The sequence below is a fragment of the Drosophila nasuta genome, chromosome 2R, assembly GCF_023558535.2.
Source record: "Drosophila nasuta strain 15112-1781.00 chromosome 2R, ASM2355853v1, whole genome shotgun sequence".
In the NCBI taxonomy this organism is placed as follows: domain Eukaryota; kingdom Metazoa; phylum Arthropoda; class Insecta; order Diptera; family Drosophilidae; genus Drosophila; species Drosophila nasuta.
In genome coordinates, this window is record NC_083456.1 from 3,444,714 (window position 1) to 3,471,090 (window position 26,377).

The 26,377-nt window shown below is 40.3% G+C and overlaps 1 protein-coding gene and 1 long non-coding RNA gene across 9 annotated transcripts in view; one reads left to right on the plus strand and one right to left on the minus strand.

Moving 5' to 3' along the window:
• Nucleotides 1-26,377, plus strand: part of LOC132787780 (FERM, ARHGEF and pleckstrin domain-containing protein 1) — a 34,564-nt gene that overhangs the window by 7,034 nt on the left and 1,153 nt on the right. For 4 of the 8 annotated variants that reach the window (XM_060795072.1, XM_060795073.1, XM_060795074.1 and 1 more), the window contains exons 2-11: nt 177-1,015; nt 7,137-7,369; nt 7,443-7,664; nt 7,730-7,973; nt 8,036-8,196; nt 8,262-8,336; nt 10,184-10,290; nt 10,495-10,610; nt 10,672-10,915; nt 11,405-24,566. In XM_060795072.1, the coding sequence (XP_060651055.1) occupies nt 758-1,015; nt 7,137-7,369; nt 7,443-7,664; nt 7,730-7,973; nt 8,036-8,196; nt 8,262-8,336; nt 10,184-10,290; nt 10,495-10,610; nt 10,672-10,915; nt 11,405-22,431 (12,687 nt within the window). In that variant the 5' untranslated portion in view covers nt 177-757 and the 3' untranslated portion in view covers nt 22,432-24,566. Of the gene's footprint in view, nt 1-176; nt 1,016-7,136; nt 7,370-7,442; nt 7,665-7,729; nt 7,974-8,035; nt 8,197-8,261; nt 8,337-10,183; nt 10,291-10,494; nt 10,611-10,671; nt 10,916-11,404; nt 24,591-24,719; nt 25,977-26,377 lie in introns of those variants that run through there. The other 4 variants (XM_060795077.1, XM_060795078.1, XM_060795079.1 and 1 more) reach the window with 4 other exon arrangements.
• Nucleotides 8,078-8,552, minus strand: LOC132787788 (uncharacterized). Its single transcript, XR_009632583.1, has 2 exons — nt 8,441-8,552; nt 8,078-8,373 (listed from the first exon to the last, which is right to left on the minus strand). It is a non-coding gene; the product is annotated as an uncharacterized LOC132787788 (long non-coding RNA).

A 26,377-nucleotide genomic window follows, 5' to 3' on the forward strand; every position in this document is an offset into this window, starting at 1 on the left:
TCTAGAGCTTTGTCACATTCTGTGTGCTAATATATAAGATAATTGATGTCAGCAGATTAGAAAATAAATTTCTGTTATGCAAAATACTTTTTATAAACTTTCCAACGGTCTTTACTAATTGCTTTACTTAAATTATGAACATTTGATCAATATTATTTTTTTCTGTTTCTTTGTAGCAATATGAGGCATTATTTGGCTCTGCATGATGAGGAAATTATGTCCAGATGCGTGTTATAAATGTTTATGAAGAAACCAAAAATTGACAAAACGAAACAAAACAAAATAAACGAAACGAAAGAGAATCGAATTAAGCAATCGCAAGAGCAGCAAAAATATGCCGAACACAAGAAGTAAGCCCTCTTGTAGAATCCAGCACTTTAAACATTAGACGGAACTGACTCAAATGTGAAGCAGATGTGTGGTATTAGATTATAGCTTCCACTTTTCGTTTATTGCTCATATTTTGGAAGCGAGCGATCCAAATTGGAACGTTGACTCAATTAAATTTTGCCACAATTCGAATCGAAACCGAACCGAGAGAGAGAAATAACAGAATTAACTATCCCAGTATCATTCCAAATCGTACAATAGTATAAAAGTAATAAGGGAAAAAAGACAACCACAAGGATTTCGTGCAATCTATGCATGTTATTAACAAAATTAGACGGATTGGCAAAAGTGCAGCAGCAGTTGAAATCCGGCGGAAAGTAGTTAACGTCGTCTTCGCGTTGAGATAACCAAAATTCTCGTGTACAAAATGTCACTGGCCGACATGGGCACAGCAACGCGATCCGTTGGCGGTGGGGTCGGTGGAGGATCACGTCATTATGATCTCAGCAACCCCAATGGCGGAGGAGTTTCCGGCAGTGGACTGCCTGGCGGACGCATGACCCATTCCCTGAGCACACCCAGCGGGGTCGATGGCACACCGTCAACGCCAAGACATCGCGGTGGCAAGAAGCTCACTGTGCGCATACAAATGCTGGATGATTCGGTTACAATGTTTCAAGTTCAGGTGAGCTACAAATCTATTTGCGTTTAATACATATACATATGTATATATTTATACCCGCTACTCATAGCGTAGAAGGGTATTATAACTTTGTGCCGACATGGAATGTATGTAACAGGCATGACAACACGATACAGTATATTTATTCTTAATCAGCGTCAAAAGCCGAGACGATATTGCCATGCCATGTTCGTCTGCCAGTCTATCCGTATGAACACCTAGATTTTAAGGGCTATAAGCGAGAGATATAATTTTTGTTCGACAGCACTTGTTATGTTTGCACACAGATAAAATTTGGTTCAAATTTTTGCTCGCTCCATGCCGAATAACAATTACCTCGATTTTTGGTAAACAAAATAACAACTATAGTACTTATAATAGACTGGTACGATACAGTCGTGCACACTCGACTGCACCTTTCTTGCTTCTTATTATTAATGTTTGTGAATCAATTAGTTCCACACTTTTGCCCTTACTTAAAATGACCTTGCGACGCATTAGCTGTAAAGCTCAGCATTATTGATTAACTTCATTTACTTATCAATACTGTCTATGTCTTAAGTCACACATACATATTTCTATAAAACTGTAGTTACCAATAGCTTAGGCGTTTTGTCACAGTTTCAATTTTCAGTGCAGACAATAATCTTTTTATTAAAAAAGTGTTGTTATATGAGCATTTTTGCATTATCAGCAAAATGTGTTGACTTTTCCACAGTTGGCACCCCAACTGCACAACATGCAAGTATCTGTTTCCTAACCAAATGGCGAGATAAGCTTTTTAAGGCATTTTTCCAGTATATAGGCAATTCAATGGATACACAACAAGCAGGCCTAAAAGCATTCAGCTGATGCATCAAATTGTATACAAAAGAGGCCTATGGTAATCTAATATTCCTCACAAATAGAAAACCTTTAAATATTTAAACGATGCTTCTTTAGTTACTGACTTCTGTTACATTTAGGTAATTGAGAAATATATATAAATTATTAAAAATATTCTAGGGCATGTGATTATCTGTGGCAAGGTTGCCGAAAACTATGCCCCAAAGTATTATGCAACCTGAGTTATATTCACGAGCCGAAAATACGGCAACTGTTTGTTGTCCACTATGAAATGTAAAGTAGATTTGCAAAGTCTACAGGATGCAGACCAAATAAGTAGGCAAAGTAGGTTTACACTGTAAATCTCTTTCAAATACATCATAAATAAAACAGTACTATTTAAAAATTCAATAAGTTGTAAATAGATGAAATAATAACAAAATTAATTTACGTCATAGTTACAAGCTAATGCTTGAAAGCACTGAAGAATAAACCAGCAAAAAATCAATAAATTTTTTAAATAATGCACTTGGCAAAATATACATTCTACAAATAACCTTGACCACAACCCAGTCTTACAGTCATCCAATAAGGGTTACCGATATCATTTGTGGTGTAAATAAAGTTAATTTTTAAATGTACTGTATCTATATGTTTTCAACTAGAAAAAATCCATGAATCTTTTTAATAATTCACTTGACTAAGTATACATATTACTTAACATTCCGCAAATAACCTCGACCACAGCCCAGTCTTAGAGTCATCCAATAAGGGTTACCGATTTCATTTGTGGCATGGAACAAAGAGTATTGGGAAGACGATGTTTATTTGCTGATATCTATTAATAAACTGGCAGTCTATGTTATTTACGTATGCGAGCACAGTGAAATATGTGTGTTCACAGCTCAGCAACAAATTTGCAACGTGCCTTAATATTTAATAAGCCAGCTCCGAGCTACGTCAATATAAGGGCTGGGATGAATTAAGGGTGTAGCTGGATGACGTTGTGCAAGCAGCGACAGCACATGCCAGAAAATAGTTTACGTTTGCTGTGTGCGGCACTTTGAAAAAGCGCTCAACATGCTGCAGCAGCGCCTCAAGTGCAACTGGTTCATAAGGGGTTACTCTTAGTCCGAGCAACAAGCCACTCTCAACGTAAACTCTCCTACATACACAAGCTCACTTGTGCACCCACAGCCACATAACAATGCCGGTGGCTGCCACAACAACGGCTTAAACAAGCAGGCAAGCCACTACAAAAATACTGCAAAAACTAAAATATACCCTGTACCCGATAGCTTCAACTGCTAACGGTAAAACTTTACATAGTTGTTGTGAAAACAACATCACCCTACTACCCCATGCCATAGCCAGACTACTGGATATTACAATAGTATAACTAAAAGCTCAGATTTTGTTGTTTTTGCAACAAACACTTCCCCCACTTTGCCAGCGACGAAGCCTTTGAAATGTGTGTGCTGTGTGTTGTGTGTCTGCGGCAAGTTGGAGCTGGAATGGATGTGCGCAATCAGGGCGTGGCCACTTCAACTAAAAACCGAGTAAGCCTTTTGCTTGGCTGACTAATGGCAACAGTTGCAGTAACAACAACTCAACCCATTAGCAGTACAGCAGAACCTCGGAAGTGGCAAAGAGAATCAAACAGAACAAGGTGCAGGATGTGGCATATTCTTGAACGCCTTCTATTTACATTAATGCGATTTTTGGTCAACTGCAACTGCTCGACCATAAACTCTGCACGAACAGAACAGGCAAGCATATAGAACTGTAACAAACATTCATTCATGTCCGGCCACAGTTCGTGGACCTCGAGTGAACCTCTGAGCCCAATAACAAAACGAAAATCAACAATAACTATTGCCAAAATGCTGGTGTGCATTTTATTTTTATACGCTACAACGAAGCAGTAGCTGAGTAACATGAACAACAGCCAAAACTCTAGTAGAAAATTTGTTGTCAGTCGCTGATGCTGCTTCTGTGTTCCCCCAGTTGGCTCCATTTGCTGTTTTCCTCCGTCTCTTTCTTGCTAGCCCCGAACACATTTTGGCAACTTGCCAAACATCCCTGAACGGTTTCAGAGTCATCCAGCCACGCCTAGACCCACTTACAGACCAGGCCCCCACTGTGGCAGCCTATTCCCTATTCCCATGCTCCGCTTGTCGCATTAATCTACAATTCTCAAATTTTGCATATTGTATATAACATCATCCATTATATAATTATAAATTTCTCTTCATATTTTTTTGCCAGAATTTTCCATCCTCCTTACCTTACCCCTCTCTTCCCCTAAAATACAAAACCAAATATATATATATTAATGCAATTTCATTTTATGGTTGGTTTCTCCCTGCCTGCAGTTGCTTGTGCCCTAAGATTGATGTAATTCCAGGTCGCCTTTGCTGACAGGTGCCATCCAGAAAGACATTTCAAAGAGCAGATGTCAGCTATGAATTTATTTTGAAGTATGTGTTGAGCTTTGAAACGGAAGTGCCTAGATGCAAATTGTTTTAGCAAACTATATTTGGCAAACACAATCAGTTATCACATAACCAAATAAAAAATGGTTTAAGACTCTAGCTTAATAATTAAATAATGAAATTTAATAAATTGCATTTCATTTTAGAAATATTGAAATTTCATGTTTTTTTCTTTAGCATTTCGTGACCTTAAATAGATGAGGGAATTGTCTAGCTCGAGTTGCAATTTTAGTCAATTGGAAGGTTTGCCATCCACACCTTAACCACATAATACTTGAGAAGCGACTAGAAGTTTCCCTGCTCCGTTCTGTTCCAGCGACAAATAGAACAAGCGCCAATTTCCAACTGTTATATGTATAGCAGGTGCCCCTTCCTCAGTAGATTCTCTTTATTCAGCTGTTTCCGTGTTTTCCCAGCCGCGCCCAAAGTTAATTGGCTGTTTGTAGTTGTTGAAAGTCCAAATTGGTTTAGTGAATTGGCCTACAAGGACAATGCATAGACCTATCTTCTGTCCTCTCTCTTTCCCTCTCACTCATTCGCTGAGAATGTCAAAGTTCGGGCGTGGCTGTTGGGAACCATTGTCGTTGGTAAAGTTGGCCTGGGTCAACAATTGCGACTGCAGTTTGTGAAGCATCCGCTTGAGTAACGACTCGAATCGGGGAAGCTAAGGAGGAAACCCGCACATTCATCTTTTTCTAAGTGAGTTATCCACTTCTGTTGTTTGCTGGGAATTAAATTACATATGGTTGAGCAGTTGAGCAAAGTGTAAAACTTGTGTAAATTTCATTTTATTTGACAATTAGTTGAAGATAAATGAAAGCTTCGTAGATTGCATTTGTCTTAAGTCGTAAGAAACACACTGCTCACCTAGACTTTCATATTTCTATTGTTTTCAGATATTCATATATCAGATTGGCTATCATAATTATATGTATTTAATTGTCCTAGTCATCTATTGTTTAATCTATGGACTATCTCCAATTTTCATCTTACACTTCATCAAGTTCATCACAATGAATAAAAATCTCTGCCTCCAGTTCTCTTTTTTGCCATATTCCCCAATGACCACAACTCAGCAGCAATGTAGCGCAACTTTGCTTTATTGCTTATTCGATTCTGATACCCTGTATGCAAAGAAAAAATAAATACTTGTATAATACGACTGAACATATTTTATGCTCCTTAATAATATAAAATTTATATATCCTTGTTTAACATTATTAGTTATCTTTTTAAGATTAGGATTAAGTAGACCAGGGTATTTCATTGTCCAGCACTCCAAATTTGTATGTGCTGTTGGCCTTTTTCCCAGAGAACTCATAAAAATTGCAGAAGCAATTCCTTTGTGTCCGCACATTTTTGGGGTTTTCATCGTTTTTTTGGTGAACTGTTTGCAAGTTTTCATTTCACATTTCATTTAAAAGGGCAATTCCTAAAAATAGGTGTCGTATTGCAGTAGTTGTTGCTAAATTTAAATATTTATAGAGCTTTTCAGTGCGAATGATAATTTTGTTAAATATTTAATGAAATATTTGTATATGTTTCAGGCCAAACCCGCTGACCACACCCAATAATGTTAGCTTGATTTATATAATATATGACCGCCACAGAGACGCGTTCATTTGACAAAATTTATTACATGAAATATTCAAGCATCCGCAAAGTGATGGAAAATTGGTTAAATTTGAGGATAGAATGAGGTACAATGCGAATATTGTGGTGCGTTAAACATAGCCATAATTAAAATTTGAGTCCGACATATGCCCGCAGGCTGACAGGAGTTCGCACTCAAAATCGGATGTTGTGCGTGCTTCTATAGAATAAGCACTTTGCTTGATTGCGAAAGTCTTTCAATCTCTCACATCGCCTATGTCGATAACATTTTGCGTGCCCTTCATTTTACTAATGGTATAAAGCTGTAGCACCAGATGTGCATGCTACTGCGCAGGTAGCATTCGTTTTTCGTCTGTTTCGATCTCAAATTAGCTATTCATGCGTGCTACAAGTCATTTGGGATTCTAGGACATCTTTTGCTAATTTATATTGAATTTATAAATTAAATTGATAGAAACCATATGATTAATTTATAAAGTGCATTTAATAGCTTGAAGTATATTAATTTTAAGCAAACTATTGCATAAACCTTTCCTTAATAAAGTTGACCATCCGTTAAATTGTATGTTTGCTTTGGGGTAAAATATTAGAATAAATGCTTAGTTTGCATTCGGCCTTCGTATAGGGGCGTTTTGCGATGTAAGCAATGACTGAGCTTAGCTCGTTAAAATTTCATTTGCGTTGCAGCTGAGCGAAGTTAAGCATTGCCACACGCCAAAGCGTTTTGTGGGCGATGACTCGTCTGATTGCATTTAAATAAATTTCAATTGAGTTGACGCCTCCCCCAGCTACTAACTGGACCTCTTGAATGCGTTGGTCGTTTGCCAGGCCATGTCTCTGGCATCAATTAAGTTTAAAAAAAAAGTAGGTCGGTGTTCTGTTTGCCCGTTGCCAAATTGAGCGAACGGAAAGAGGTCGAGCTGTCGCAAGATAAATATAAGAGGGCCGGAAAGCGTCAGAGCTCGAGTGTGTGGTGCAAACTGCTAGAAAATGCATATGTATTTATGTATTATTTATCGCTTTCTAATGGTATTTTTAATCAACTCTAATGGCGTGAACTACAGCATCGGAAAGCTTTGTACGACTTTTGTACATTTGCCAAGAATCTGTTTTACAAATACATACTTATAATGGCGAGTGAATTCTTGTTACTGTAATTTTGCTTATTGTTTTAAACATTTCCATCATAGGCCAAAGCTTTGGGTCGAGTACTTTTCGAGCAAGTTTGCCGCCAGCTAAACTTGCTAGAAGCGGACTATTTTGGCTTGGAATATCAGGAAATATCCACACATACCAAATACTGGCTCGATCTGGAAAAGCCAATGAATCGTCAAGTGGGTCTATCACTCATCGATCCAGTGCTGCGATTCTGCATCAAATTTTATACCCCCGATCCTGCTCAACTGGAGGAGGAGTATACAAGGTAATATGTTATGATTGGGTAATAACCCTATCCGAGTTTTTTACATTTCTCACTTATCATATTTCTCTTCTAGATATCTATTCTGTTTGCAAATCAAACGCGACCTAGCTACGGGCAGCTTGCAATGCAATGATAATACAGCGGCGCTTATGGCCAGCTACATTGTGCAGGCATCGTGTGGAGACTATGTGCCCGAGGATTATCCTGATCATACATATTTATCGTCGTATCGATTTGTGCCCCACCAGGATGCCACAATGCAACGAAAGATAATGGAAAATCACAAGAAGCACTTGTAAGCCAACAGAAATATAATTTTTAAATGGAATTTAAATGACAGATCTCGGGTTGTATTTTTAGTGGTCAATCGCCGGCCGAGGCCGATCTTAATCTACTAGAGACAGCACGTCGCTGTGAGCTTTATGGCATGAAAATGCATCCCGCCAAGGATGTAGAGGGTGTTCCACTAAATCTAGCTGTGGCTCATATGGGTCTTACCGTGTTTCAGAATATAACTCGCATTAATACCTTTTCCTGGGCCAAAATTCGCAAAATTTCATTTAAACGAAAACGTTTTCTTGTCAAACTGCACCCCGAAGGCTACGTAAGATTTCAATACAACAACATAGATGACAAATTTGTTAAATTCACTTTTATATATTATAGGGCTACTACAAGGACACAGTTGAGTTCTTTTTTGAGGGACGCAATGAGTGCAAGAATTTCTGGAAGAAGTGTGTTGAAAATCACGGATTCTTCCGGTGCACAACAGTTCAGAGTACACCCAGGCGTAAGACCCGCGTCCTTTCCCGTGGAAGTTCGTTCCGGTATGCCTCAAAATTCAGAAAATTAATTAATGAAATTTTCATTCAATATATTCGTACAATTACAGTTACAGTGGAAGAACGCAAAAACAGATCATTGAATTTGTTCGCGAAAATTATGTAAAGCGTCAAACCTTCCAAAGGTAAGAAATAACTGAAATTTTACTACAACAACTACACCTACAGAAAAACAACAGTAAAGAAACTAAGAACTTATTGAATGCCTGAAATATTTGTTAAGACTCACATTTTTCGCTTTATTTTGATGTAATCTGCTTTCTGTTACAACTAACAGCTTTAAATGTACAGTTCACGTTTTCACATCTTTACATTAAACTCAAAAAAGTTATGATTTCATGTATAAGATGTGAAAACGAGCTCTTAACTGTCGACAAAAGATTTCAGATTTATAAAAGCAGCAAAAACTGTTTTACAATCTATTTCTATTTCTATATTTTCAAAGACAAACTCAAACTAAATTTATTTTTAAGCTTTACTTCATTTATATTTTTAAAATTTCAAGCTTTTACTTCTTCCCTTTTTATGAATAACCAGAGACACATCCAAACTATATTAAATAATTGTATGAACAATTTCTTATACCCGTTTAATATTTACATATCAACCTCACAAATTAAATGCTTTGCCAACATTGCAAACGCATTTATTACAAAGAAACTCATCCATACACATTATGAATCATCACCGTGATCATCTTTTAATTGAATTTTATTGCTTATAAACTTCACTTATTAATTTTTTTTTTCAAAATCAAGTTTGAAATTAATGAACAAATCCCAAGTCCAAATCCTAAACCACCCTACAATCTTCTGTCATATAAAAACTTGGCAGAAATACAGTTAAAGCCATTTCAATAATTTCAAAGAGAGAAAAGAGAAGAGGATTAAAAAACCAATTGGTACAAACTTAACAAAAACAAAGCAAAGCACAAAACTAAACTAAATATATATACATATATATATAAAAAAAACAAGAAAACAAACCACAAATTAAATTGTACAGAAGCAAACGACATGCATTTTATTTACTTACTGTGTTTATAATTTATAATTATAATGTGTGCTTATTAGCTACTCAAACTAACTGTAGATTATCAATCTTATTTATTTATAATCTAAATTGGCAATTGACAAATTATTTATATGCGTACTAAACTCATATCATTCGAAATAATTTTTCACCATCCAATCCTTTACTCAGTATCAAGTAACATCATTAAAACAAAATGATATTCCTACTATATAAATTCCCCCCTCATCAGCATAACCTTAACATTAATAACATCATAAATGCTCACATTGTGTTTAGTATTTAGTCTAGTCGTGAATGGCTTAACAAGTCGATCTTATCGCGTTGGTTTTATATGTTGTTTAGACTGTGTCTTCGAACTTAGCTCGATGTCATATTGTGTGTTTTACTGAGACTAAATGTACACAATCACGGCTATTCACGTTCGTTTCCTTCTCCTAAATGTGTAGTTATTAGTTGTGTGTTCTTTCATAAATCTAAAAACATATTCTACTATTATGTGTAGTTTTAATATCTACAATAAAAAAATATAAACCATTGATTTAAATACAAAATGCTTTCCCGGTCTCCCATTAAATCCTTTATGGATTTCATTATATTTCTTAGGCTTTATAGTAGATATAGTAGTTCCCTATTCCTAACGATGTTGTGTGTATGATTTACAATTTCTTTATTACACAATAATTAATTTTAATTTGTGTCCTAAATCAATTGCGTCTTCGCGAGGAATCCGAATTTTTCTGAGTGGTAATGCTCAAATTAACAAGAAATATAAATAAATCAAAAAGTGCTTAACTCCAAAATAAAATAAATGAATATGCCATAAAACGAAAAACAAGATATTTATAACTAAAAACAATTACTAAACTAAACTAAAAGGAAAAAAGTGAGCATGTGAAAATAAAATCGTGGTATCCTCTTGTCTTTTCTTTTGCTGCAGGTCTCAGTCATTCCGGCAAGGGCCACTGAATGCTAGTAGCCGAAGTCAGTCGCATACGTATGTGAATTCCAGCATTTCAGCCAATCCCCTACTCCCAATTGACACTGGTTTGTATTTATTTTTTTTTGATTGTTGAATTATATATTTGTTGATTTATCGTTATCATTTCGATTTTAAATGATTTGTGTTAAGTTTTGCTCGCGGAATGTTTAGCCAAGGCGATAAATTTTCACTATAATTTGCAAATATACATAATGATTATCATTATTTTCACATTACTTTTGTTACATTTATTTACATGCACCCTACAGCGGCATGGGATTATCGCAATCAATGCAACGACTCGATGACCCCTTCTCTGACGAAGAAGGCAGCGGATACCTTGGATCGCCGACGCGACAATCCTACAGACCACATGCGTTCTCAAGTAAGTGAATTACTTTTCTGCTTGAATGGCAGACTGAGTAATATTCATTTTACATTATCAGGTCACAGCAGCCCAGGTGGAGATCTATCAGACGAAGAATTATGCAGCGGAATCGCCAACCTCTCCGGAGGAAGCGGCATGCTCGGCGGAACGGCAACACCACTCGGCAGCGGGTATGGACCAAATGAATTCGAACCGCTCGGTTTCACCACAGGGTCCGCAATCGTGGACTTCGCCCAGCCACAGCAGCCAACTGCAGCGCGCTCCCGATCAGGCTCGTGTGCATCCAAGCGATCGCAATTTAGGTGAGTCTATCATTTTACATATTGATGTTCTAATTAATATCGTTTTGTTAAGTTACTCTTACATATAGTTATCTATGATTTCGTTACATTAAGTTATAAGTATATCCCAATAAGTATAGATAAATAGCATGGAAACGAATTCATTATTTATTTAAGTTTCAGTAAATAATAATAAGTTCCCTCTAAATTATGATTTATTATTTTAGCCTAATAGTATTTACCAAAAATCACCGTGAATAACCTGTGGATGTTCATTTTATTCGTGAATTCTCTCTAATGTTATTTTTTTTAAGTTCTTAGTAGTGGAAACAGTATGAATATTTTTGTTACGGGAGCAACAAAATATTATATGCTGCCAAATCAGTGTATTATGTTTTCAGTGTTTACTTTGGCTTTGAGTTCGGTACTTTTTCGGTTTTGTTTCGGTTGAAGTCTATTGCTCAAGTGCTAACACGTATCCCAACATGCTTTGTTTATGCGCGTGTTCAGGTCTGAGCCACTTGTCCCACTTATACAGCAGCAGCACGCCTCGTCGAGTCTCAGTGGGATCCCAAGCGTATGTCCCTGCGTCGCCGCAGCTCATCAGCATCAACAACAATCACACTCACAACAACACTACCAACACCAGCACAGTGGGTCTTTCGGTGGATCTCAGCAGCTCCATGGAGTTGGAGGAGCAGGAGGAGGAGCTTCTGGAACCTGCGGATTTGGAGGAGGAGGAGCCTATGGGGGAGGAGGAGGAATTAGTCGAGGAGGAAGCGGATTCGGACTTGACAGCATCTACCATCAATCGGGAGACTATGGCGGCAGTCTCACCGGTCTCGGCCATGGTCATGTCCAATGCCCGTCGTCAGCCGCTTCGGTCACAGGAGTCCCAATCGCAAACTGTCACCCCAGTCCATTATAGCAGTACGAATTATTCGATGTCTAAACAGTGTATGCTTAACAATGCCAATGCCAACTCGACCGAAACCGAAACCGACAACATCATTTACACTGACATCAACGATGTGGGACACTATAAATATCCGGACTTTCACAGCGCCCAAATGGAGCATAAGATCTCAAATAGTGAGCACCTTAATCTTAACGACCGCAACGATATATATGCCACGGTCAATCGCAAGACAAAGTCAAAGACGCGCGAGAAACACTTTAGTGATGAGTTTATTGATCAGTCTATACTCCAATATACTCGAGCCAAGCAAATGGGCATACATCCACCCATGCCGATGCTACAACAGCCTAGCACATCAGCTTATGCTGCCGCCCAGGAGCGGAACTATAATAGTTTAAACTATCAATACCATAACGATCTCAATCATCCGTCGGAGTCGTCTTCGTCCTCCTACTTTGGCACCGGATTTAACACAAAACGTTATGCTCAAAATGATCGTGTTAAGTTAGCTCAATCTGATAACTATTTGACTCCATCGATCGATTCGCAGAGTTCCCGGCATACGCACTCTCTGCCACGAAATTCCGAGCTGTCTGGTGTTGATTCAGTTGACTCCTACGATAGTCATTACATTACTCACCATCCAAGGCGGAGCTCAGCGGAGAAACTAGAATATCCTATAACTTCCGGGAATTTATATTCCACAGCACAATTTGTCAAACCAGAACAGGCTGCTGTACATTATATGGATGATGAGGATGAGCAAGACGAAGATGGAGATGGAGAGGGAGAGAATATTTATGACCAGGTAGAACGTGAGTCATGGCTCAAGAGTAGCTCTTGTAAGGATCTCTTTGAACGCTATAGCAGTGCCTATTATGCTCGTGAGCAGTCTAAGCCCATGACAGCATTCGATAAAGAGTTCCTCTCGTCAAATCGCATTGATTCACCAGTTACTCGATATGATGATTCTCGTCATTCTCTTTACTTTACAAAGAATCATTCTATTGATGCTCATCAAGACTTTTCGCCTTTGCCGCATAGCAAGGTGTACTCATCCAGCTATCCAGGCAGCACATACAATACGCAAGAGCACAAGCGACACTATGGCCATCAGCAAGACTATACTGGATCACAGGATGATATATCGCAGGACAGTTACGAACTCTTGGAGAAGTATGATATAGATTTCTTTAGTGGTCGACGACGATCTGAAGACCACATGCGTTCCTGCTCTCTAGATTCTGGCAACTACATACCTAGCGATGATGAGTCAGTCTCAGAGCAGCCAAAGTATCGCTCGGCTATAGATGTAAAGTCTAAGTCGGCTGCCGATATTATGAATGAAATCTGGGATGCCGAAGATCCACGATATTTGCCACGCGAAAAGCTTTCCGTTAAATCAGATGGAAATTTCTATAAAAAGATTCAAGAAGCTCTTACGCGTACCTCAAGTCAAGAAAGTCAAAGTGAAATGTTTGAGACGAAGATCTCCCGCAGCTCGGACTCGAGCAAGAAATCCCGAGACAGTCTTTATCACACAGATAGTAAGAAATCCAGAGAAACGACCAAAAGCAAAACTTCAGTGGCTTCCAGTCAGGATTCCAAGGAATCGTTAGTAGGGGATTGTTTTGGACGAAATTATGAAATGCCAACGACCACCTGCAAGAAGGTTAAGCAGTTTAACAAGAAAGAGCTTTACGAAAAGTTCATACAGTCCAGTCAGGAATCAAAGAGTGATTATTATGATGCCGTCGAGCCAGTGCCAGATGCCGATGGCCTCTACTCACGACCAAAAGTTAAGAGCCACGACTGCTTACTCTCGGACACGCATAGTTCCACGGCAAATAGTTCTTTTTATGATAGTCGTGATACATATTCCACGTTCCCAAGCAACAAAACTCATAAAACATCCAAGGTACACTCAATTAGTCTTCAAAATGTGGAAATTGAGCGTAATGCAAAGTCCTTCGGTAGCAAATCACCTGAATCAGTATCTACGCCCGCTTCTGGTATGCGTTGCCAAGAGAAAGATATACAAACTGGTGACTCCATTGATCAAACAGCGCCCATCAAGAAATCAAATTCGCAGTCCTGTAAGATCTCAGCTTTTCGACGTCGATCAGACAGCGAGAACATTTTTAGTTTTGATCAGGATCGAATTGAATGTATTCAAAAGTACACTAAGCAATGGGAAGGGCAGCCAAAGGATGAGAAGTCAAAGCAAAGTCCAGAATATCCATTAACTCCAGAACTTGTGTCAGAGTTTGAGAAACAGCAATCGCGTGCCGCTCATCAAAAAATCACACGAAAAGAGGAGCTTATGGCTAAAACGCATTTTGAGGAGTACAATCCTATTTTGGTACCCCTGAACTATTCACATGCTACAGTGGAGCGCACTAAGAGTGATCCAAACTCATTGGCAAATCGGGCTCGGCTTGGAAGCAACTCTCGTCGTCATGTTCTAATGCATCAGAAATCAATAGATCTCACACCAGCTGACTCAAGTGATGAAGACTACATCTATAAACAAATACCAAGTGCGCCACCTTTATGTAAAGCACATGGAAACTTTGAAATACCCAAATGCTATGAAGGACAGACAGCCCCTCAGGTGGATATACCAAAAACTGGGTTCGAGTTACCAAAAAGCTTCTTCCGAGACTATGAACGTCGCTTTACTAAAGTACTAAAAGAGGATATACCTTATGTGCTTCACAAGCGACATATTATGAATGGCACGGCTCCAGCAACAGGTGCCAAAGGTCATAATAAACCAAAGTCTCCGAAATCTCCAAAATCGCCAAAGTCTCCGAAGTCACCAAAGTCTCCAAAATCACCAAAAGCAAGTGCTATTGCCGTTCCTGGTCCAGATGATTTTCTCCCGGATATTCTTGATAGCTTGCTCCCGGCAGAAACAAAAGAGTTCTTGTTCACTCAAAATATTGATTTATCCAAAGTCGATCCTATAACACTTGAAATTGAGAAAACTATTCCAATTATTCAGCTGTCATCTCCCAAACGTGATATTACCAAGCAAATGGACGCATCTACGCTGGAAAAACTTAACAAAAAGTTAAGTCAAATTGAAAGTGATTCAGCAACCAGTTCCAAAACTGAGAGTATGCAACAGCAAAAGCTAGAACAAAAACAAATGGAGTTAATTCAAAGTCTCCGTAAGGAACTACAGGCCAATGCCCGAAAGGCCAATAAACCACGTGTAATACCCAAGACAAAGCCATCGGGCAAGTCCAAGAAGGGAAAGACCCGTATAACATCGTTTTCTTCGGATGACGAGAGTTTGGATTCAGACGATGTATTTGGTTCGGCTGAGGCTATACCCGACCGTTTGGAGTTTTCTCCTCCACAATCACGCAAAGAGATTGAACCGATTTTGCGTATTGAGCAAAGTCGCCTCATTTCGGCTGCCTGGGGTCGAGGACAAACTATGAGCTCAACCGAAATTGAAGGTTCGCCGCCACAGTGCCGTCGACTTGCTGATCTTGAGAGCCGTTATCATACGCAGAAGCTGGATCCACAATATGCTAACGCTACGGAACTGCGTCGAATATCAGAGCGCTCTATCTCCATACCATCCTCAGAGGATGAGCCTCATTTGCCCACGCGACGTATGGACGAATGTACAAATGATTATCAACGCAATGAAAACATACCTTCCCCCATATTTGAACATGCTGAGTTCTTTCGCAGCAACGATGATATTTACGAGACATGTCATGAAGAAAAGATAAGCGGTTCAGATATTGATTACACCCTCAAAAAACAAACAGCCAAGTCTAAGGTTAAACTTATTGAAGAAATTATTGATTCTTCAATAGTTATGCGATCAAAGGGTCATGCTCCCATACTTTTTGCCCATGCCCGACTCAATCTATCGGAAGGCTCGGTATCTCTACAACGACAGCAGGCTACTCAGCAGTCTCCCACCACGGAGCGTCGTACTAAGAGCCTGGATACACCAGTAATTTCTTTGCATCGTTTACCACCAATGAATGCGTTTTCCTCAAAGGATGACACCGTTGGCTTTGAGGAGGAGGGCGAAATTTTGGAAGAGAAACCATTGGAGCGTGCTAATCAAAGCACTCAGCAGGAAGACGATACAGCGGATAGCGTTCATTCCTGTGCAGGCTCTATTCCCACACAGAGCAGCTACAATACAAATCGAAAAGATTCATTATTAAATGCTGTGACTATTGACAATGAAGAGGTGCAGCTTCTTAATCAATTGAAATACATTGAAAAGATTGCTTTACAAGGCGTCAAGATAAAAGATAAAAGGAAATCAAAAATGAAGTTGAAAAGCGGCGATCATTTAATATTAAATATTCCAAAGTATCGATTTACAGACTGGTCGCCATATAGCTCAGCGAACAGTTCACGTAAAACATCACCGGGAGTTTCTAGGGCCAGCAGTATTGACAGCACCGGCAAGGGCAAATTAAAATCTTCTGAGCCTTTTAAGAGCAAAGCTATCTCACGCAGTCGTCCAGAGTCACGGCGTACCAGTGCTGATGACATCAAAGCGGGCAGAGATGGCAGAGGTAGCAAGAAATCAAGTCCAAAAGAACGACCTCGTTCAATTGAAATGCGTCGTTTGAGCAAAGATAAGAGCAAGTCGCAAGAGGAAACCGAGGCAGACATTGCCAAACGCAAGGAGAGACAACAAAAGCTTTATGAATCGGCTATGAAGCAGACAATCACAATGCTAAGTCCAGTAAAGGACACGCTTCCTGCCTTTCCTGCACCGGAAGACAAAATAATGGTTAAGACCGATGGTGATAAGATAATCATCGAAACCGAATTTAAGTCAAAAGCCGAGGATCACGTTTTAATTGCAAAAGCTCCACGCAAACTGGACACATCGTTGGTTAAGTTCAGTCGTAGCTTTGACGAAGGTCGTAGTCCGGATAAGCTTGATAAGGCCAATCGCAGCTTTGAAGATCGCAACAAGTCTTTTGAAGACTCTGAGAAATCTGATGTACCCGAAGACATTATGATCAAGTCACCAAAGAAAATGGCAAAGGCTCAGGAAATCAAACAGAAAATCGAGGGTAGTGTTGTACACAAGAAAATTGATGGCAAATCCAGCAGTTTAGAAAAGCCTGCTGAACATCATTACCTTGGCAGAGATGTAAAGGCACGTAGCTTAGACGATAAAAAGCAGGCAACGGCTGAGGCAAAGAAATCTGAAGAGAAACCCGCAGCTGTTGTACGGAGTGCTATTGGCGATCGTCGCATGTTTGCCCATCAATACAATGTTCATGAGGATATCGATATGCAGGCCGTCATATCAGAACGTCGTTCCCTGGAAATATTAAAGCGTTCGCTGCCTTCTGAAGATACTCGTGATAGTGAATGCACTCATAGTCGCAAAGCTTCGACGGCTGAGAGTCTCGATTCCTTTATTTCCGTAGATGATAGTCATTCACCGGCTAGTAAGTCTCCAATACCTCCGGCAGAGGGTTATCCTCATCGTGTGCCCACTATTGAATGTGAGGAGCCTTCGATTGAAGAAGACGACATCTCTTCCGAGCGTCGGCATCTTAAAGTTGGTCGCCAGGATGTCAATCGATTGAGCTTGGATCGTAGCCGTAGTGATGAGACCGGCTCCTGGATAACTGTCGAATGTGATGAGTTTATTGGCTCTGATACATCAGACAATGAGCCGCGAAACCTGGAGCCGGATCGCAATGTTCTTGAGACACAAGCAACATTGGAGGATGCCAATCCCCTGGAGTATTCAAATTGTGCTACACCCACATCTGATCTGAATATACTAGTCACTCCACCCAATGCCAGTCCAATGATTGAGAAATCAGTGCTCGAGACCTTTGAGAAATATACTTCGGAGAGTAAGAAGAAATACAGTCTGGAAAAGCAAAGTGACAAATCAAAGAGTTCGGATTCCTGGACAAGTGGTGAAAAGGACAGCAGTCCACAGCGTCAGCAAGATTGGAGTTTATCAGTCAGTAAGGAAAAAAGTTCCGTCGATGAAGAATCCAGTGTTAGCTGTTCTATTGCACGCCCCCTGGGCATATCACAAGACTTTGGCAACGAGGAGGCCAAGAAATGTTTGGAGCTCAAGCAGCGTATGCTACAGCTGGATGTTGCAGCTAAAGATGCCGATATAGATATCACTCCAACTGGTTCCAATGAGCAAACACCAACCAATGAACCAAAGATAATCATTAAGAAGCCAACAACTCCTACCCTGGAAAAACAAAGCCCAATTGATTTAGGGAATAGTACCGAATCCTACTTGGATCCCATTGAGGAACGTATTGCCAAAATACTTCAAAGAACGGAGGACAGCGAGTCCAGCTCTGGTGGATCCCGGAAACCTCCGAAAATTGAGAAACCGGTACGTGCAAATGCTGGCAAGAAACTTTCTGTAACCAAAACAGAACACGGGAAATCTGGCAGCGATCGCAGCTCACAAGAGTCAAAGTCTAGCTTCGACTCAAAGGGATCACTAAGCGTTGAGTCACGAGGATCTTTTGAAACTGAGAGCAGCTCTGGATCATTAGGGGCAGCTCAACGTAGAGGTGAACTGGCACAGAAGGAACAGCAAAGCACTTGGAAAGCGTTCCCAATTGAAAGCTCAAATAGCTCTAGCACGGATGATCCTTGGCATCACGTAGAAACGGATGGGGGATATGAACGATATGATGCACAGAATCCACTGCGAGATTCATCGGACAGTGACATCAAAGAAGTCTCACCGGATGAACAAAAGGAGAGCGATACTAGCTATCAGGATGATCTGAATGACTTTCCAACCACCTTTGGCTACCCAGCTATGACCAGCACTCTTGGTGGTATTGGCGTTAATCCTACAGATATCATTGGGTACAGCACAGGCTTCACTTTAGGTCGAACCCTCTCTAGGATTTCCGAGCGTAGCACGGCTTCGGAAAAATCCAGTATGGAGGATGATGTCAGCAAGGCGTCGACGCATTCAGTGAGCATGCGGGATGAATCCGTAGGATCGACTGATCATCAACCAAGTCTAAGCTCTGACTCGCGGAGCAATACAAATTTGGCCTATATATCCGATGCTGATCGTCGCACCTCAGCGGAAATGCCAGAAATACCCTGCGATTCAGCGACTGCAGATCGACTTTCTAGTATTGGTAGTTTTAACGAACCTAAATCGCCTACTTTGGTGACTGGTCGCTTTTCAGTTACACATGTGGATGAACAGCAGCCAGAAGATCTTGAGCGGCACACACTTATGTGTTTGTCGAATGCAGGTAGCCAAGACTCAGAGGACTGGCCACTACCAGAGATACCGTTCGATCATGAGCCTGTCAAGCCGCCAGAGACAATGTATTCCATGCCTGATTTGGACAAACCGGTGCCGAAGTCTTTCTGCTGGAAAGCAAGCTTGTCATTCCAACAATCGCAAGACTCAGTGGATTGGCCTTCACCACCATCTAGCACAATCGATGCACCCATTGTAGTTGAGAGCATAGAAACTTATTATGCCAGCGAGGTGCAAAGCGCCGATAAGGTTCTGGTTGACGACGAAATGAATGCAGCAGGACCACCCGATGTGGCTAAGGTGTTGCCATATGAAGACACGGCTTATCTAATGTCAGCTGCGTTCGAAGACAAGGACTTTGGTAGCGAGAATATACAATTAGATACCGTCAGCTGTCTGAGCTCTACACTAAGTGCTGCGTCTTGTTTGTCATCCTCGTTCAATGTCAGCTGTAGTACATCCTCCACACAACCGACAGCTAGAGCTGCCGCTGAAATGCGTAAGGGCTCCAATCCAGAAGTGATTGTGGCACAACCCACACGCTCTCCAGCGCCACGTAGTCCAATATCGGAAGATGAATTATTCTCTAACGACGACGTCTTCATGCCTGGCACCATTAAGGTGCAGTTGTCGCCAGACGCACAGCTACGAAAACTTTCGCGTGGCTCAAACAATTCAGACACTTCGATTGATGATATTCTTTCCGGAAGTACGTACCTGGACGACCAGACAACAGTACGACGAAATTATGAGGCTCGGTTGAGTAGTGGTGGAAGCTGCAAGAAATGCAGTCATTCCAGTCACTCCGAGGAGGAGACAAGCTCCATAGGCACTGATCTAGATGGCACCGTCCGCATGGGATTGCAGCAAAAGAAATGCACGCACAGTTCCCACTCGGAGGACACATCGATCGGCTTAAGCATTTCAGAATGGTCGACAGGAACCAACACAGTCCGACAGTATGCGAATCTATCCGGATCTGATAGTCTATCGGCTGTATCTACACATTCTTGCGCCAAAAGTGAAAAATCCAATCATACCAAATCTAGCATTAGTTCCATTAACAAGTCCGCAGAGAGCCTGAATGAACAGAGTGGTAGTTTTTCTCATAAATTTAGTGGTGACAATGGATCTTCTGATGGTCTACGATACGATATGCTGTCCAATTCTGAAACTGACAAGTTGAGTGAGCCAACCTCGGCCACGCGAAGCGATGACACCACTCTTACCCTTACAGAGATGGCGCACACAATCAGTGAATGGTCCACATCGAGCAGTCGAACGTTGGTGGGAGTGGTTCCCGGCGAGTATTTACCGTTAAAGCAGCCACGCATTGCCTCCAAGCCGAATCTAAGCTCACCCAGCGAGGAGAAGCGCTGCTCCTTGCCTCAGGTGCATCGCCGCAGTGGAAGCAACGGTAATCAGGCGCGTTCCAGTCAAGATCATACGGATCAGCCCATAACTTCAACAGGCCCAGAGACAAGTGCAGCGGCACGAAAGCGTCGATCGCTCGAAATGATGTCCAAGCTATACCAGAGCCAGGAGATTTGTTCTGAGTCCGAGTCGCCTTTCGTCGAGCGGTTGTATGCCCACAGCGAGAAATTAACGGAACGCTACCAAAGCCAAGAGTTTGTGCCCCTCCACACAACCAGCAGCAGCAGTACAGTCAACTCTAACACAACAACTACCACAACCACTACTCAGATACAAACGCAACAATCCCAACAGACCCGACACAAGCCTCGCGCACCACAGCCGCCAACAAAGCCAAAACCAGCTGTCACTAGACCCATTATGCAAGCGCTTCTCAACAAAATGAAACAGCCAGGCTTGGCAGAACAGGCGGCCGCTGCTGCCGAAGCTGAAGAAGCAGCAGCCGCAACAGCTGCTCAATCCCAGAGGGCAACTGCAACAGCTCCCGCTCCTGTTCCTGCTCCTGTTGTGGCTAAACCAATGCCGCCACCTGTACCAAGTTTGCCGCCGATTGTAACTCCAAGTGATTTACCAGGCAATGTGTGTGCACCACCGGCGAAACCACTCGCTAAACATCATAGCTACGATGACAAGACGCTATCGAAGACCCAAATACGGGAGTTCAAAACAACAAGCAAACAGCTACGACAGTCAAGCTCCTTCCATGAGCATATGCTCAGTAAATCCCAGCAGAGTAGCCAGGAGCTACCCATGAGGATTGACGAGGAACGTGATGCACACTCCACATCATCGGCCACAAATACGACAACTACAACAAATACCCTTAACAGCGAGAGCACCGAGCCCAATTCACCGCAGATGCCACAGCGAGCGGATAAATTGATACGATGCTCTCCTTACTACTCGAGCAGCCTGAGCTCCGAGTCACCACCAAATCAGCTAATCCAGAAACCACCTCGAAAGGCTGCTGCTGCTGCAGCTGCTGCCGCCCAGTTGGGCGCCGCCGCCGCGGTGGCAACGGCTTTGAAGAGTCCTCCCAGTGGCAATGATACGGACAGCTCTCTGGACGTTCGTGGTCAGGATGTAAAGCAACTGCGAAGTCGTGGCTATCGGAAGAAACGGCAGCTGCCAGTCAAGCGTATGCGAGCAAATCTAAATGCTGCTGCTTTATTGGAACAGGCTGAGAGTAGTGAGTGCTCCGAGGGCTATGTGCCCGAAATGGACTCGGGTAGCTCGGAATACTCCTATCAACGTGATGAACAATATTTGGAGTTCGATGAGGAGCTCGAACGCGAACAAACCGATGAATATGACGATTATCCTCAGTATAGCGGCGTCAGCAAGTTTGAAAGTCTCGACATGAGCGATAATGTGGATGAGATGGGTTTTCCACGTTACGATCGCCTGGGTCACATTACTAAGCCCATGTACCAACCGATAGTAGATAAGCCGGCGCCTGCCAATCATCCAATGCCACCTACCAGCGGACAACCTGTTAAACCTGTGCGCACCAAGAAGCGTCAACTGAAGCGTGAAGACTCGCAGGTGGCCAGTACATCGAGCGCTGCAGCTCAGCAGCCCCAATCGTATCATGGACGTAGCTACTGTAATCCAGAGGAGAGTGAATATGAGTCGCATGGTGGTGGACTCTCCGATGAGCTGGCCAACTCTAGTGAAGACAGCGGCGCAGGTGGTGCTGGAGGTATGGGAACGATTCGACGAGTAACGAATCGAAGCTCTCAATCAGCTGAAGCACAAAGACAGCAACTGCCATATCCGGACTTCCTGTGCGACTACGAGACGGAACCCATTGAATATGAGCGCTACGCCTGTGGCTTGGATATACGAGTTGATCCCCCTCCAAAATTCCATGATTCAGATGACCTAAGTGATCGTTAAGTGGAGATTTTTTAAATATCAGCAGCATTTTCCATTTCTTAAGTTGCCTTGAACAATTTTTAGAACAACTCTACGACTTTTTACACACGATCCAAATATAACCAACTTATTTGTAATTGAGACTGATTTACGACAAACTGAAAAACAAAACAAGAATATCGTACAATCCAAAAATACCAACACTAAACCAAATGAAAAAACTAAGTGCTGCTAAAAAAAAACAAGATGAGTATTCATACAACCCTTTTAAGGAGTTAAATAAATCAAACTGATATTTTAATCAAATACTATATATTAACAAAACTATGAAAATCAATACCATATGTCAGTGGAGAAGAATATTGAGGATGTTGAAAATGGAAATGGAAAGCAGTTGGAGTTGCAGTTGGATTACTTCCATAGAGTCTATATAATGTTATAGAAGAGCCAAAAAGATATTAAAAAAACAAACATTTATAAAGCGAGTTGAGCAATTTTTAATGCACTGTTTAATCATCGAATAATAATATTAATTATTAACAAAATACAACAAAGATATTTAAATGTTATTTAGCAAAAACAAAACAGATGAAAGAAAACCGACTTAAAAAAGAGAAGCATAAAAGTTCACGATGAAATAATTATTTAAAACTTAATTAAATTACGATAAGTATTTGATCAGTATTACGTATTATCTAAATAATAAGTTCGAGTTACAGTGTCAAATGTTTAATCTACCCAATAACACAAAAATTTATATGTCGTGCTATATGCCAAACCTGCTTGTCAAGATCTCTTATGCAATATTTTTATCAGAATCGTGGAATTCACGAGGAAAGAAAAGCATTTATTTGAGTCGATCTATGAAAATTCTAGATACTTTTTTAAATATATGTACTTATATATTATATTTTATATAGATCTTATGCTATTTACATAAGTTTCTAATTTTGAAGCGGAAACAGTTTTAAAAGAAATCGATAAGTAATTATATTTAAAAACCCTTGAGAAACATCAAAAAGTTGTAATAGCTTTAGTTCTAGTACTTAAATGTGCCAAAAAAAAAATCTAAAATGGAAATGTAAAACTCATATTGACAGTTCTCTTATCTCATAGATTCTCATCGATTCCACATAAACAGTAACATGTTGAAAGTAGAATTGTTGTAATAATGGAAGGAAGAATAAGCCCATGTTATGAGTTTAGGTCAATTGAATTTAAACCTAACAAAATCAATTGAAACCCTGTTAAGTTTGCAAAACCCAATCGATCATTTTTATTATATTAGTGGAAACGAGTATTAAATTGTTAAGAATAATGCGAATTAAGATATATGGTAATATGTAGAGTATGCAGAATATACCCAACGTACAATAATTTCAACTATTCATTGGATCAAAAGTATTTTAATCAAAATAAAAGATACCATTCCTATTGACACACAAATGTTTAGCTTTAGTATTAAATCAAATCTACAAATAAAATCTGTGTTGAATTTTTGGAGAGTTTATATCGTTTTTTACCCACTTAGACCCGATTTTAGTTAGTTAGCTTAGTCAAATGTTTTTACATTTTTGTAAAGTGTACATTTATAAATATTATATATATTTTATATTTATTGAGTTTCTATGTGCTCTCAGAATTTCAGTTACTTACTAACTGATCTCTTCAGTGTAGCTTCCAATTTAATTAAGGGTTAAATTTCACAACAATTATTTTACATAAATACGAGAAGTTTTATCTCGTACTTAGTAAAGTAACTTTAGAAAAGAGCAACATTTAAAATTGAGATAGCTCTAGATTCAGTGCAGTGGGTATACAAATTAAATATTGAAATATAAATAAATTATTGTCTACTTCTTCGAGAGCAAATTAATGATGATTTAAAATTAATTTACATTTAAAGTGGTAAACAAAAAATCAATATATAAAACATTAGCTGAATTTTAGCAAGTAAGAAATATAAAAATTAAATTAAAAGCAAAATCCAAATCGTTTAACACTTCTAACTCAGTTGATGACACACATGATTTTTAAAAATTTTAAGAATCAATTTCATGATAAAGCGTAATTTAATTATTGATGAAAAATCTATACTTGAGCAACCGATTAAACCAGTATTAAATTATATAGAAAGACAAAATAAATAAATAAAACTTCATTAATCAATCGATAAGACTTTTTGACTTCTGCAGCAACCTTTATAATTTCAATTATGCATTTCTTATTTTAAGTTAGATTTTAAATTTACTTAATCTTGGTACTTTTATTTTAATATTATCATTTCATTATTATTATTTGGGTTTCAGATGTCTATCACGGCATCAACGGCAACATGTCACTGGATAGACGCGGTGAGATTGCTACGCCGTCAAACCGTTATGATCTTACGCTGGGTTCCGATAAATCATCATCTTTATCGCGCTCTGAGGCGGGTACATACGACGTCATTCAGGCAGAAATCCAACATGCTAAGCGGCAAGAGCTTGCCACTGGCGTAGCCACTGCGCATAATGGACTTAATGGTAATGGATTGCCTCGGACCAATAGCCACGACGTTGACACAGAGGTCAAGAAACGTAAATGGCCCACAGAGCCAAGCTATTTTCTGGCCAAGGAGTTACTGATGACGGAGCGCACATACAAGAAGGATCTGGAGGTACTAAACTGTTCGTTCAGGCAAGTGCTGAGCTTAGATGATGTGGAGCAATTGCAGCCATTGTTCGAGCTGCTTGATTCGTTGTCGCAGCACCACAATCTCTTTCTGCGAGATATCGAGCATCGCATGGTGCAGTGGGAGGGACGCGGTAATCATGATTCCCATCGCATTGGCGATGTCATGATGAAGCACATGGGCGCTCTGCCCATCTACGACGAGTACGTGCAGACCCATCTGGACATTTTGCACTGCATGAATGATATGTACGAGACGGATAATCGTTTCCAGCAGCTCTACAAGGAATTTGAACAGCAGAAGGTATGTTATCTGCCCATTGGTGAGCTGCTACTGAAGCCATTGAATCGTCTGCTGCACTATCAACTGCTGCTGGAGCGACTTTGCGATTACTATGCTGAAGAACATATCGATTATGCCGACTGCCAGGCTGTCTATCATCTGCTTATACGCAGCACCAAACCGATTCGCATCCAACTCCCTGACTCGGCCAACTTTGTGGAACTCTGCGAACTCCAGCGAGATATCAATTTCGATCAGCTCGTGCAACCTCATCGTCGTCTTATACGGCAGGGCTGCCTGCTGAAGCATTCAAAGCGTGGCTTACAGCAGCGCATGTTCTTCCTCTTTTCGGATATTCTGCTCTACGGTTCCAAGTCACCATTAGATCAAAGTTTTCGTATACTCGGTCATGTACCAGTCCGTTCGCTACTAACCGAGAATGCCGAACACAATACGTTCTCCATATTTGGAGGACAATGTGCAATAACGGTGAGTGCTGGCACCACCGCTGAGAAGACCCTCTGGCTAGCCGAACTGTCCAAGGCGGCGGCCGATATTAAAAGCAAGGCACCAAATACGCAGCTGCAGTTCACAACACTTAAAAATTGCAGTAAGTATCTTTTAAAACCTATACTCTAGTTGTTATAGTACACAATTCTTAATACTTAACTACAATATTTCGTCTATAAGAGCATGCTAAGCCTTCTAAAAGCTTCACATTAAAAAATAATTGTTTTTAGATTTATTAGAGTAGATAACAGGGGGGGATAGAGCAATTTAGTCTGTTTATGAATTCTTTCTTACTTTTTGGGTTGAGGTACTCACCATATATATAGTACTCAGCCCTAATGAATGCTCCCACATCTGACATATTATCGTCGGGCTAATATTCATCCTTTTCTTACTTCATAAATTTACTTCAACTTTTCTAGAAATTCGTTATTATTTGTCCACTACTAATTGTTCAGGTTTTTAAAACACTCTTAATATACACACATTGTACACGCCTAT